The 15,483-nt window shown below is 34.3% G+C and overlaps 2 protein-coding genes across 2 annotated transcripts; both read right to left on the reverse strand.

The window, feature by feature from the left end:
* Positions 1 to 223: 223 nt before the first annotated feature.
* LOC108199458 (galactokinase) lies at positions 224 to 8,650 on the reverse strand. Its single transcript, XM_017367272.2, has 12 exons — positions 8,122 to 8,650; positions 6,451 to 6,497; positions 5,265 to 5,359; positions 5,070 to 5,152; positions 4,301 to 4,369; positions 3,348 to 3,533; positions 2,727 to 2,861; positions 2,434 to 2,568; positions 2,148 to 2,218; positions 874 to 951; positions 597 to 738; positions 224 to 475 (listed from the first exon to the last, which is right to left on the reverse strand). Exons 1-12 carry the CDS (start codon positions 8,470 to 8,472, stop codon positions 365 to 367), a joined length of 1,503 nt encoding a protein of 500 aa, XP_017222761.1. The 5' UTR covers positions 8,473 to 8,650; the 3' UTR covers positions 224 to 364.
* A 907-nt stretch (positions 8,651 to 9,557) lies between these two features.
* On the reverse strand, positions 9,558 to 12,981 carry LOC108198494 (GPN-loop GTPase QQT2). Its single transcript, XM_017366248.2, has 6 exons — positions 12,850 to 12,981; positions 12,574 to 12,703; positions 12,256 to 12,482; positions 11,730 to 12,020; positions 10,179 to 10,384; positions 9,558 to 10,022 (listed from the first exon to the last, which is right to left on the reverse strand). The coding sequence occupies exons 2-6, from the start codon at positions 12,686 to 12,688 to the stop codon at positions 9,722 to 9,724; spliced, it is 1,140 nt and encodes a 379-aa protein (XP_017221737.2). The 5' UTR covers positions 12,689 to 12,703; positions 12,850 to 12,981; the 3' UTR covers positions 9,558 to 9,721.
* Between the last annotated feature and the right edge of the window lie 2,502 nt (positions 12,982 to 15,483).

Below are 15,483 nucleotides of genomic sequence, written 5' to 3' on the forward strand. Positions count from 1 at the left end.
GCGAGGTCCATTCTACTACTGTACTACTAATCCACTAGCCTACTATCCCAAAGTACAAGTCATTTCATCTTTTTGGTATACGGTCCGTTGCTCGGCTTACTAGACCATAAACTACCATTGCCCTTACGTTTGCCTTGGCCTCCATTTTTATGACTTGCAGGTTTATGCAAATTCATTACTGTGTTATAGTGCTCCCTGCATCTTTTCAGCTTGAATATTGAAATGAAAAAAAAAACATTTAATATTAAAACATCTGGCAACGATTTTGTGCAGAAATGGCCTACTAGCCAATGTAAGGGTGGGTAGCTAAATAAAATCACATCGAGTATGAATCAGAATCACAACCCAGACACGAATTTACGATCTAAAACTTAAAGATAGCAGCACCACTTGAAGGCTTGGAAGCAAAAACATAGAGACCAAGATCATTATGGTTGATCACTCCTTTGTCAATCCTTGGTTTAAAAAATTGTTCCTAGAACACATGCATAATAATATGTTAGGCTGTCTGAAACAAAAGGGTAACCATTTGCCTTGGCTACAGGATTTTGGCATGTAGTTGAGTAAAAACTTCACCTCAGAATCAAGGTACTTACCTTCAAATTGAGGATAAACTGGGGGACAATGCTTTCTTTCACTAAAGCTACAGCACAACCACCCCATCCAGCTCCAGTGAGCCTTGCCCCAAAAGCACCATTATCTCTACAAACCTTTACAAGTTCTTCCAACTCCGGACAACTAGCATATACATTGAATACAAACTCATCATTATAAATGTCCATAAAAGCAAATATATGTACCTGCATTCAGGTAATACAGAAGTGCCTTGCTTGTTCAGGATAGTTTTGTGCACGGATATCCTGCAAAACATACCTGCATTCATACAGCACACTGCAGCTATAGTGGCTCTCATTCATAAGGTCGCCAAGCTTTTTCAGCTTGTCTTCTTCACTGCAATATCGAAAGTATAGTTTGAATATAAAGTTGGAACGGCTGAATCCTAATTATTAGAGCTGATATTTACAATCTATTGCTTGTATAGTGTAACATCATTTCACACCACTGCAATAACAAAATCATAGTTTGAATATAAAGTTGGAACGGCTGTATTTTAATTATTAGAGCTGATATTTACAACCTCACAGTTGTATAGTATATCATCATTCGACAATTGACATCAAAATCTAAGCCACGGGCATTGAAACTGCACAGTGCACACTATTTTATTTAATTTTCTAATGGATATGTTATCAGGGGCGGAGGGAGATTGATGCTGGTGGGGGCACTGGACCCCACTAGACTTTTCAATTTGATATATTTATATATGATATATATATGCATATAAAACCTGGCTGATTGATTCAACAGATTTTGTTGAATGGGTTCTGTTTTGATTAGTAAGGATTAACTGGTTCATATCTTTGGTCTAATACTACTCTTGGTTATAAATTATGAGCAATAATGCTTCCTATGTCCGAGTATGCATGTCTTTTTAAAAAATCAAATTTGTCCTATCATTTCTTATTTCTATACAAGTTTAAGGGCAATATTTTAGAACCTTAATATTCATAACTTCTTTTCAAAATAGATTTGTTATATGAGACGGATGAAATAATATTTTATTAAATTTTTTTGCCCCCACTACCATTTAAGGCTGGCTCCGCCACTGTATGTTATATTATAGTTGTATAAGGGGAAGGGAGAGTGAGGAGTTGAACCCATGCCCATTGTCATGGGGGAGGGACACAGAATGGCCTTTAATGCAGTAAAGTATTATCATAACATAGGGAACATCAGATCGAAATGTTATATTTTTCTTTAAATTAAAAAGAAATTATTTTAAAATTAGATTGTTTAATAGCCTGTATCAAGATGTCACAACTAGAATTGTACAATTGAAATAAAACATAAGATGCTTTGTACCAGATCATTTTGTTTAATACAATTTAATATTTTAAAGAGCTCTTAAGCATCCAAATTATGTGTTACTCTTATATGGAATAAGGAAACTCATAAACGATCTTAGCCAATAGCTTTTGAGTGCTTAGGCTGGTAGCATTAACAACTTGGAAAAGGATTCAAGCAGTAAGACATAACATAAAAAGAAAAAATGAAACAGCATCCTGCTGGGGAGGAGTATCACCAACCTTGAATCTGACGAGACAGCATTCTTGAAATTATATACACGCTTGGCTTCCGAGTACACATGAAAGGCTCTCTGGTTTTAGTCGATAAGGATTAAAAACGGTGCACAAAAGAACTAGAGAATATAGATGTAGAAATCTCAACTTTTATTTATGATTTACTAATATAACTTTAAGTAACACGTAACCAATTTATAAACAGAAGCATGCCCAGCAAAATGGTACATCTAAAAGTCAGAACTGTCATCTGATCTCCGCAGATATATAGAGGCCTGCTCGGGTAACTTACCTGGAATAACTTGAAGTGCCTGGCTGCTTTAAGCACATCCAAAGAAGATGGGGAGTTTGCAAAAACCACATGTAAGTTTTCCCCGATTATATTTTCAATATCTCCTGATGTATATGGTTCTTCGTTTAATAGCTCCTGTATAGCACAGGAACTGTCATGAGTTGATCGTGGGGGAGGAAAATTTTCTCACAAGCACAGTTCTCGACAGATGTAACAAAAAACTGTGAAGGCAACACACAATCCAATCACTAGTCAAAGTATGACAAAATAATGTAGAAAGACAAAAATACCACCTGGACAGCAAGACCAGGATCAGTAGAACCTCGGCTGTCTGCAAATGCTAGACATAACCCTTCAACATCAGAAAGAGTTTTTACTTCAGATATTGCTTCTTGAGGTTTCTGTCCAAGCTTGATAGCAAGAACAATCTGCAAATACACTGAAACTCAATATTTTGTACAACATTGAATTTGACAATTATAATCTTGATTTGCAGTACATCAATTTCTCTGCTGCAGGAGCTCATTGCTCAGGAACATAACACACTGACAAACGTAGATGCACATAAAAGAACACATTACCAGACAAGCAGCAGCAATGGATTCATAAACCAGAGATCATCAAACAAGGTATTTCTGGTTAAGGAATCCACATGCTGTTTTAACTTGAGGAAACTTTTCGGAGATCAAATTATGGTGCAGGACTGCAGGTCAAAGAATTTTACTGCTCATTTTAAACAATCTAATTGAAATTCAGCACATCCAGAATCAAGTACGTGTAAATTCAAATATATAAGATGGGCATGAGTAGTCTGCACATATCTAAGATCTACACTAAAGAAAATGTAAGTGCAGATTAAACTTATTTTTTTAAAGGAAGTGGTTCATATAATCGAGTACTAGGATAAAACTTACAGCAGCTAAACGGCATTCTACCACCCGATTATTGTAATTTGTAGCAGCTGTGACTGCTTTCTGGGATTCAGCCAATGAATGAGCTATTACAAAAGACCCGCCAGTTGGAAGTTGCACATCAGTTGCACGTATAGGGTTGAAATCAATTAGCTCTGCGAAACCAGTTCTGGCCATGACAGAGATAGCCTGTTGCGTGGGGAAAGATACCAATTACTCAAGTACTCGCCATAAAGTACCACAAAAAGGATATTGAAGTTGTATAATAGTGAATAATATAATTACGCTGCACTCTGTGACAATACAATACATTTATAAGCTGCTAATGAGATGTGTTGCCATGTTTGTCCGAGTGCAGCAACATAACAGAGGGCAATGGCTTAGGAGCCCCCTGGCCTACAGCAAAATCGTGCGAGCATTTATGAACAATTTCATGGTTGGTTAAGCAAATATAATATAGTTACCTGCGGAAATGATTTTTCATGACTAACACTGAATAGTTCAATAGAATCTGACAATGTTATTGATCCAGTTACAGATATATATAACCGAGCACTTAAATAAGTTTCAAGATATTAATTTCCAAGTACTACATCCAAACTGGGAATGATAAAAATTTACTCCATCTAAATATCTAAGCACCAAGTAATAATTGATAACTATCTATAAATTAGCGATTCAGCAGAAGTGGATACATGAATGCCTAGCAGAAGTGCGAGATTATATAACAAAGCTGATTATGTCGTTTACAGACTTGCAGTCACCAAAGTTTTTATGCATTCATAACAAGTCAAACAACTTATATATTCCTTCAAACATGTAGAAGGCAACAAAACTCAATTATATACAAATAGTAAGCTAATGTATCAGTATCACCTTAGGTGAGAAACTACAACAGAGGATCAGGAACTTTTAATGTGATTTAGCAGTTATCACATATTAGCAGCTATATTTACCTGATCCATACCACCAGATTGTGTCCCAATATGTCGCTCACAATCACAAGTAAGTTGAGCAAGTTCTTTCTGTAAAAAAAGACGTGTAACAAAAATTAGAAAACACTACAGCGTTGATTGTGCAATGGTATACTATTAGTTCAATGTCAGACATTATAGAATCACAAGTAAGTTGAGCAATTTTTATCTGTAAAATAAAGGTCTCTGAAAAAATTAGAAAACTACTACAGCGTTGCATTGTCCAATGGTATATTATTAGTTTAACATCAGACATTTGAACATTTGCAGTTACTCTAAGCTGATCTACTTTCACAAGGGGGTATACTCTAACCACAAATGTAACAAGTAAAAACAATTGCCGATATGCATAGATATATAAGATCAGATATGATGTTTTTCATTCTAGAGAAAGAAATGTATTCTTCCACCTTGTTATCCAGTATATTAGGACGGGACAGAACTACAACCTAAGCAGACGGTATTCTCCTATTTTCATCAGTATACAGTATACTAGATCCCAAGATGAATTAATTTTCTTTGAATTTGATACTATCACTTAAAGAAGTTGTCTAGCTGGAGCTTTATGTTCTTATATCTATATTGAGGTATTATATGAATGAAAGAAATTCTTATATAATCAGTTAACCTGAGAGTAATATTTCAATGGAAGTAGTGTCCAATGATGCAACAGTGTAATTAATATATAAGATAATAAACATGCAGGGTGGTCAAATAAGAAGCATTTAATTCTGACAGGTAAGTACTATACCTTTGGCAAGCTAACATCAGAGGCAGCCATTATAGCAATTGTAGATGAGCAAACAAATGCTGCAGAGCTTGACAGTCCAGATCCTGTCAAAAATCAATGAGCATGATATATACCACACAGTTAAGAAATTTGATGCATCAATTAGAAGAATAGTAAGACGTATGTTACTCATGTTGTAAAAGTTCAGAAATAGACCTGTTGGGACTGTCCCATCAACTAAAATGTCAAGTCCTACTGGTGGACTGACTTTCAGTCCCTTTATTTTAGCATACTCATAATAACCCTTATACCTGCAAAAGTTACAAGAAACTTTAACAGAAAAGTAAAGGTATAGTTGTTTAAGTTAAAACACTTGTAAAGGTTGAGGGTTCGATTCTTAGAGGAGGCATGTGTTTGTGAGCATCGGGGCATGCCAAAACAAAAACCCTGCTTCTGTCTATTTCTTTTCTATAAGAAGACATGTGTATCTTTATTCAGCATTAGAGTGAACATCTACATATAAGGGAAAATCAGTAAATTTTTGTATATCAGTGGGTCTCTTCAACATTTTCTTGAGTCAGAAAAGATACAAAAATTCAAGTCACCACAATGCAATGGGCATCAAGTCACTTTGGGACAGGTGAGTGCTATCCCTCGGCGAACCCGCCCTGATCTCCATCTCATTACACGAACAGCTAGCACCGGTGCTAACTACCACGGGATATTACTATGGAACGGACAGTTATATTGATTTACAGTAATTGTACTAATACATTAATTTATATCATTTATTAATCATTAACTTTTTTTTCATTCCTTACAACAAAAAAATATTTTTCATTCAAATATTATATTAACTATTTATTATCAATTGAATTAATAAAAAATTATTAAACAAATAAAATTCCACAAGACTGACACATAATTTCCATACCAATGTCAAGCCAATTCAAATTCGAACTAGACAACAATGGCAGCACAGTCTTGACGTGTAATAACTGAGGATGTCGATAAAAGAGTTAAAATATCAGTGGCTATTTATAACAATGCCAATGTAGCTAAACACTTAACAGATGGAGTTGATGAAAAAGAACTGAAGTACATCGTATGCATACTTTTTAAAAGATCTAGGAACTCATCTTGCTATTACTGTATTACGGAACTCTAGGTACACATCTCGCATAAACTTGAACTACAGATACACATATTGCATTTTAGTCCCTCGTTGTTTTTTGCTAGATAATGCTGATAACTTTCTTCGATACGGTAAGCTAATACTATCACTTAAAACTTAAATTTGACATCATCTAGCCTTTAATCAACTTTAATAGCGTCATTGAACTTGAATTACAACGCATAAATACCTAGTGATACAGAAAAACATATAGATACAGATTCTTACCCACAAATAAAGTAGTGTCCCCATCTATGGTTTTTCAAGTCGATCTCCTGCATACAAACAAAGTACCATTAATCAGTACAAATACTGATGGAAATCCTATTGCCGCAATTAATGAGTTAGCTATCAATTTCTTCCAGGTCCTATTCTCAATCAACTAAGCAACAAGTACATAACCTAAGAGCATCTCCAACAGATCAGCAATATGATGTCCTAAACTATAATTTTGAGGAATATGCACAAAAATTCACTCCAGCAGAGTCCCTACTCATTCCCTATACATGAAGGATCCATTTTTCATTCCTCATAAATAGGTAATCCCTAACCATTCCTCATTTGGTTTTTAATGATTAAATATTCAACTCTCACCTTTTGGACACTCTTTCCCACATAATTATCTTTTTGTTAAAAGAATTTGAATTTAATACTATAATAATAATAATAGAGAACACAAATAGGGATTATTGTTAGAGTAGTCCATCAAATAGAGTCCCTATTTTTTAGAATCTGAATTGTTTATCATATATTTAGGGGTTCTCCTTCGGACATTGCTGGAGATGCTCTAACTCATAAGTCCATGAATCATGAGTAAAAAAAAACGCATCTCCTTTTTTAACCCTAGTGTACACACACACAACACTCATACACCTAAAAACAAACATGATTTACCTACAGTATAAACACTGTGATTGATTAAACTAAGTTAAATTTTAGCTTCTCATGCCTCCATCTCAGTCAATCAAGCAACGCATATGTGACAACACTCTAAAGCCAATTACAAATCCACAAAACATACTAAAACAAAGAACACTTCTAATTATTCAACCTAATTGTATATACACACTCACCATACAAATACATACATAATTACATAAGATCAAATACAATGATGCATATATTTATATCTGAGTATAAAACAGTATAATAAGTGGACATTTCACAAAGTTCATGCGAATAATAGTACTAAGTTACATTTCACTTTCTCCGAACTCCTGCTCAATAAATTAAGCAAACAAACTCAAATACAACAGCACATACACTAAATATACAAATGCACACATACCAACAGACATATGATGATACATTTCATCATTGAACCTGAGTCAAAACAGCTGAAAAACTGCAAATTTAACATTTATCACAACTAACTAAACTTCAATCAATTAAAATTTCTAAGCTTGGTATATTAAGCAATCAGAAGTCAAACTCATGAGCAAATACACTATATACATGAATAACACTACATTTATTGCTATACATACGTCGGAACGGCAGAATAAGTGGACATTTCATGATTATCAATACTAACTAGACTCCAAGTACGGAGATTAATTAAATTGAGTTACCTCAGTAAAACTAAGCAATGAAAAACTCAACCTCAGAAGTAAAGATATTTATATGCATACAATAATACCTTCTAATGCTATAATACTATGCCCAAGTCGAAACAGCACAACACGCGCACATTGCACATTTTCTATCAGAAGTCAAACTTGAGAGCACATACACTAAACACACATATAATACATTCTATTGTTATACTTGACTCGAAACAGCAAAATTAGTGCAAAGTTCATATATATTGCTAGTAACTAAACTCCGCAATCAATCAATTAACTTGGCTTAGCAAATTAAGCAATCAATCATACTCAACAAGGCATACACTATATATACCTGAGTAGGATCAGCAGGATAAGTGCACATTTCATACTTATCATTCACATTAGCAATCCGAATAAGCTTCTCCGGCTCACTAACATCGTGTTTTCGAATCGCGACAATAGTATCTTGTCGAATAGCCATCGGCAACACTGAGTAGCCTTCATAATCAATGTGTTCTCCAATCAAATTCACTCGACCCGGCGATCGAGCGTATAAATCGGGCGAAGAAGCGAAAAATTCGGTGAATTTAGAGTTGAGCGTGTCGAATCGGAGCTGCGCTTCTTCTAGTTGCGATCCGGTTCCGTACACTGGCTCGAGCTTTGAGTAGATTGGTACCGGCAGCTCTTCAAGGTTCGTCGCCATTGTTGGTGTATATAATAAGATGAGCTCTCTGTAAGTAAAATAAAATTAGAGTGTACTGAATGTTTATCCAGTCCTTAATTTTAGTGAACTTATCTGGTTTGACTTGGTGCGCACTGGACTCTCGTGATACGCTTAAAAAGTTCGAATCCCGTCTGAACCGAACAGCTCGGTTGGTGAACAATTTTATAAATCAACTAGCTGTTGTTTTGTTCTATAAAAAAGCTCGACTCGATTTGATAGAAAAAAATTTAAAACTCTACTCGATTCTTTTTGTAAACAGCCGTAGACGGAAGCCGGAATATTAATTTATCGACATCATTTAATTTGATGCAAATTTTATTGATTTATTATTATTATATATTATTAATTTAACTATTATTTTTAATAAAGTATTAGTTTGACTATTATTAATATCAAGATTATTGATTTAGTAAAACTTTTATTAGTTTATCAAACTTACTGTCAGAAATTATTGATTTAGCTTAAATTTTCTTTCACTTATCGAAATTACTGTTACCGAATTTAGAAAAACTAGCCTTTAACCCGTGCGAAGCACGGGCGGATATAAAATTCATAATTTATTAATTATAATTTAAATTTTAACATCATTTTAATAGTATTTTAGAATAGATGAATTGGATCTTAACCCGATTATATTTACCAACTGATTATATTTTTTGGATGACTACAAATTATACCAATATCGGTTTATTATAATATATAGTATATAAATTATATTTAAAAGAATAATAGTGGTGTTTTTATCCTCTACTACATCTCAAGTGTTTGTAATTTAAATGGTATAAAATTCTTTAATGTTGTAAGAGCAAGAGAAGTTTACATGTGATAGACTTGTAGTTACAACGAAGATGACCAAACCAAAATTTTGGCCTATACATGAACTATGTTGATATGATATAGTATTTAAATATATTTTCATTCAAGAAGATTTTTTTTATGAATGGATTCAATCAGTTTTTAAGATAATATTAAGTATTTAAAGTTCTCCCTGGTTTTGTTTGTATGAAGAGCAAAATATATTTCCTTAGCTTAAAATCAAAAGTTGAAGTAAACAAAATACCCCATGCAAAAGAGAGACATGAATTTAGCACAACGAATAGGGAATCCTTCAAAGTTTTTGCAAGTTATATAAACAGACAAATAATTCATTCCCAAGGATGTTCATTGCTAGTTGTGGGCCTTGTGGTTCCAAGGTTTTCTGAAGTAAACATATTAGAATTGTTCCAATCTACAAAGCAAAACTGGCCACCTCATCATCTTCGTCGTCATCTTCACCATCATCTGTGACATCCTCGTCCTCACCAAACCTCTTGTAACCATCTTCATCCTCTTCTTCCTCTTCCCCTTCTTCCTCCTCCATCATGGCGGTGTCCCTAGTACTACTAATGTCCATGTCCTTTAAACCTGTGCTCAATACGACAGTTTCTCCCCCAGATTTCTCCATATCTTTCCTCAGCTTGTCCATTGTTTCTTTTCTGCGGTCTTCTTCTAACTTTTGCTTCTCTTCACGCCTCTTGTCAAGGTCAGCCCTTCAAAAATAAAGCAGAAAATATAAAGGTAGATGAGCATTTTAGTGGAAGTCATAACAAAGCAGAAGATACAGCAAAGGCTTATCATTTCAGCTAGATGCCTAGATACCACAAGAAATTATCAGTTTGTAAGCAGCAATTGAGTTTTTGACATACTTGTAAGTTTCCATGTATTCCTCAGCACTTGCTTCAACTGCCTTGAAAAATGCATCCACCCCATCACCTTTCACTGCAGAGAATCCAACAGTTCGCAAATTTTTATAGAATTCCTCGAGAGCAAGGGAGAGGCTCCGAGTCAGATTGGAAGAGTAAGACTGATCTGATTCCACTGCAGCTTGAAATACCTCAAAATCTTCCATCCACTGTACCAACATCCAGAACAGCAATGAATTATTCGGATTCTTTTAACAACAGAAAGAAACAAAGATGCAGAATCAATCTAACAAACAGGATGACACAATTTATGATCTATCGTTTATACAAACTATAAAATATATCTATCTTTCACAAATCAAGTTCTTGCTCCAGCACTATCCCTCTTATGTACCCTAGCCCCTAAACATAAGTTTGAATTCAAATTCAGCCAGGAACTTGAGTAAACATTATTTTGTTGAAAACATCTCAACAACCCTTTCTGCCATACTATTCACGAGAAGATGTAAAGATTCATGTCATTTCCAACTTTTTCAGTACAGCAATTTTAAGTAATGAAAAAAATATGCCCAAAAAAAAAAAGCAAATACCAGTAATAAATTACATTCAGTAGACCAGGGAGTGCAGCAGCAAGGTTCAAGCCACTCTCCCTAGTAGGATTTATTTTTTCCCTGATAAGTAATTCAATTACACTACAAGCATAAGCACGAGCTGAATGACTGAGAGAGCAACAATATCTTTTGATCAAGTAGAAGAAGAATTAATAGCAGACCACTGAAAATTCAGGTGTGAATTTTAGTTTATTTTACGTTGCTGCGTAGATGAATTTACTACAGCAGAAAATAAAAATAAAAGTGTGCTTTTTCAACTGGATATGATTATAAGAAAAAAATATTTTCTCTTCTCTTCTTATCTCCTATGAAACCTAACTTGGGCAATATCAAAGGGAAGGCCGGACTAGATTATGTACGAACTCTACAACAATCAGGTAATGTATCAATTATATATATGAACCGCGCTTTATATTTTCTCTTAACCTCCAAAATCATATTTTTGGTATATAATATAAGTTGCATATAACTTAATAACTTATTCAGATGAATATATTTAGCTACTTTCACTGTGAGGGATAATAAAATAAAATGAGTAATTTAAGTCACCCATTTTCAACCCTCTCACAATATTAATGATGGCACATCAGTAGACCAGCGGCGCGGACCTTACCTCACATATTACCACTTTGTAATTAAAATTTTCTATCTTTGAAAATGATGATGTGAAAATGTAAGACGCTGGCAAGCTGTCTAGTCTGTGGTTGTTAATTTTCTACCTCGTAAGAGATAGGCATACATTCGAGTCCTTAACAATCAAATTATTTGTAACCGGTAACCAGCAGTGGCAATTGACAAGTCACTAAACAAGTAACCATCAACACCACACATCCCTAGTCAAAACTCTGAGCAACCTATTAACTATCAGGTCAAATATTAACAGTCAAAAAATACCAGAAATGAAACACTTCCACAAGGATATAACTGAAAATTTGGACTGTACCTCCAAAGCAAACTGATGTTGTGCAACATCAGTTTTGTTGAAGGCCAGTACAAGGGGAAGTCGTGTCTTGTAAAGGATGCTACAAGCATACAGCATATTGCTCATAAAGGTATTAGGGTTCACCGAACGGGGTGTATCAACAACGTAAGTGACGACTGTAGGAAAAGTCGAAGCAAAAGATTCAGTGATTATTGCCCCTGAGGCAGACCAAGTGAATATCTCAATTTGACCAGGGGTGTCAACAAGAACATAGTCAAGTTGATCAGCTCGCTTCTCAATCACGGAAATGACCTGCAGTTTAACATTATATTCAAACAAAAAAGGGAAGAAAGACCAATTGTCAGTAATAAATAGGTATACCTCAAACAAATTCTCTAAATCATTCTACCTCCATTTTTCCACGACCCGTTAAAGTCAATACTAGAGTCTATATACCCAACTAATTCAAACAAATTTTAGCAGAGCAATACACACCAAGCCAGCTCTATATACCCAAAACTACAACTTAACGAGCATATAATCGTACCTCATCAAACTTAGTAGCAAACAAGTTAAGCGAAGTGAGAATGCCACCGTTCGGTCCCAAATTATACTGCTTCATAACTTCCTTATACTTAACCGTATCCCTAATATCAATATTAGCCCCAAACGGAAGAGTCATCACCGCAGGATCAAGATTCACAACATACCCCCTCTTCTTCGAACCCTGTAAGTCACACACCAACCGATGCAAAAACGTAGTCTTCCCACTCCCTGCACAAAATTTCACAACCCCCTCAACAAACAAACACAAATATACAAACAACAACCTTAACTAAAAACCCGAAAACTCGAAAACCCCTACCTGCCATTCCAACAACAATGATGATAACAGGCTTTTTCTTGAAAGTGGTTGATGAGGATTCAGCAATACTCAAATTCTCCATTCCCTTACTCACATCCTTGTTTGTTTCCGCCATTTTGTTTGATATTGTCTGAATGATCACACGAAAAGATTAAATAAAGAGGTAAATAAATTGGGGGAGATTTTAGGGTTTAGGGTTTAGTACAATAAGTTAATATAATAGTTATTTCTACAAGAGATTGATTGATTACGAAAATATGTTGAAGTGAAGCTTACTGATGAAACAAGAAGAAACGGCCGACGAGTTTTGAGAGGGGTTTTTGCTATTAGTTCCTCAGACGACTGTACTCGCTGCTGACTTGTGCTCTCTTCTCTCCTCGCGTAGCGCTGTATATATATGCTCCGTCCTTTTCATTTCATTATAACTTATTAACTTCTTAATTTTTTTAATTTTTTTTTTGGAAACCTAAATTTTAAAATATCTATACTTTAAAAATATCTAAAAAAACATAAATTTATAGCTTATTTAAAAAATTGTAAATATTAAATAGAATAAAGCTTTACAAAAAAAATTAAATAATTTATAAAATAATATTTTTATATTAGTTGAAATAGATGAACACCTCAATCCCACGTCGAGGACGTGGAGATTTTAGTTTTAGTTTATAAGCATGAGTACTGCTACTAACCACACCAACAAATCATACCAAAAATCATTATCTTTTGCGAACTTATGGTGGGTTTGTGCATTACTCAAAAATCCCACATGTCGGCTCAAAAGTGAGCTCCCTCATTTATCTATATCCGCGGACGTATGCTCGGACACATTTTAAGATTTTCATAAATTATTTTAATAATGTTTAAAATAAGATTTTAATATTTGAATTTTTATATATAATAAAAAATTTAGAAAATGTGAAACTATATTTTCATATGCATCTAGAAAACGTACAATACAATTATTATTTTTTTAAAGAAATAAGAAGACTTGAGGAATTTTTTAATTTTTTTTGCTAAATAAGACTTTTTTTTTTTTGCTAAATAAGACTTGAGGAATATGTTGTAAATATGTATCGAGGTCGTCATTTTGTGAGTAGAGACAATAATAAAAACGTTTGCCTTTTACTCCTGTGTCAATGTCTGGGATTTCAATATTCCACAAAAATATCATTTATAAAAAATACATATTTCAATTTTTGGCTTTAAAATATATATATATATATATATATATATATATATATATATATATATTACAAAAATCATTTTTAATGACTTCTCTCCGGAAAAATAGAATGATCATGAGACCCTGGGCAGACCTACATGTATATAGCCATTCAGATTTCAATTCAATATATCAGTTCAATATGGTTATAAATGATGTGCAAGATTCTTATAGACTTCAGTGGCGGAACCAGTGGGGGGCTAGGGGATGCTAGAGCCCCCCTTGAACCCGAAAAAACAGTATATATTTTTTTCCCAGCCCTCGCTGAATTATTAGGATGTCAATATAATTTTTTTAGCCCCCACTGAATTATAGATATCATAGAGAGAGACTTGCTTTCCAAATTTCAAGGTATGATATTTTGATTGATTCTTGAATAAATTGTTATTCTTTAATCTTTTCGCATCTACTGTGATTTTGTATAAAAAGATTGTTAATTGAGGGTTCCGGATTTCTCAAGAATTAGAGTTTGAACTTTGAACAATTGAGTGATATATAATTTGATGAACCGCTGTTTGATGAACATGATGTGGGGGTTCCGTTGTTTGATGGTCACTTGTTTTCAAAAAACTTTGCACATAATTACATTACTCTTCTGATATATTAAAATGTGTATGTATCTCTTCTAACAGCTTGTATAATCTTAAGAAATGCTCCTGCATTCTACATGAAAAGTGTTAATCTGAAATGTTCTGGAACACGATTCTTCTTTGACCTGGATCACTGGGGATCACGTTTGAGTTTGCTGATTTTGGCGATCCACCTTTAACTTAAGCGAAATAACAAAGGAAGATAACTTGACACTATCTTGATTGAAACTGTTTTTAGAAACGTAGTTTGGTAAAAGAAATAAGAAAAGAAAGGATTTGGAAAGATGACACAGATGAATGAAAAAACACGCGAGACATGCTTTTTTACAAAAAAATTTGGATCCCCTTATAAATACGTATTGAAGGTCCTTACCATTTATTAAATAACCTTAAAATTCATTTTTTGATTAACTTACTTCTCTATTTTCGGGTAGACTATATATTGTTTAGTAAAAAATCACCGAAAAGGATCAAGATATCGAATTGCGAACCAAATTCGCGGGTCATCGTACCAGATTCATAAGAGCTAGTGTTTTACGCATCTGATCCCGTATCTCGTACTCGAATGACCCGTGAACAATACTGTTTGAGCCCCCCAAAGTCTAATTCCTGGTTCCGCCACTGATATACCTGCAGAGGTTCGACAAATTTAGCCATGCATAGGAAGCTGGCTAAAATTACAGACAACAATTTGATATTGTTAGAGTATAAGTTTTTCGAGCTATTGGCTAAATATTTTTATTTATAGTATGCTACGTCACCTTCACCTTTTAGCTAAGTGCTTTAACATTTAGAGATGCTCTAATGGGTATGACGCTAGATGCAGAGGTATATTAAGTGGGTGTTTGGCTGTGTGGCTTCTGGGCTTAAAAGCCTGAGAAGCCTGCTTCAGCTTTTTGTTGGTGCATTTGGCAAGAAAAAAGAAGCACTTAATTAAGAGGAAATAAGTCCAGCAAAAGAAGCTCCAATACCTAGCTTATTTTTCAAGCCTGACTTCCGCTTCTTTGGTTAATAATCCCTAAATAGCAGGAGAACTCATAATTTTGGGATTATCCAGTTTTGTCAAAGGGGCAGGGGTTCTGCTCTACACCCTTTGTC

Source organism: Daucus carota, chromosome 8 (genome assembly GCF_001625215.2).
Source record: "Daucus carota subsp. sativus chromosome 8, DH1 v3.0, whole genome shotgun sequence".
Lineage (NCBI taxonomy): Eukaryota > Viridiplantae > Streptophyta > Magnoliopsida > Apiales > Apiaceae > Daucus > Daucus carota.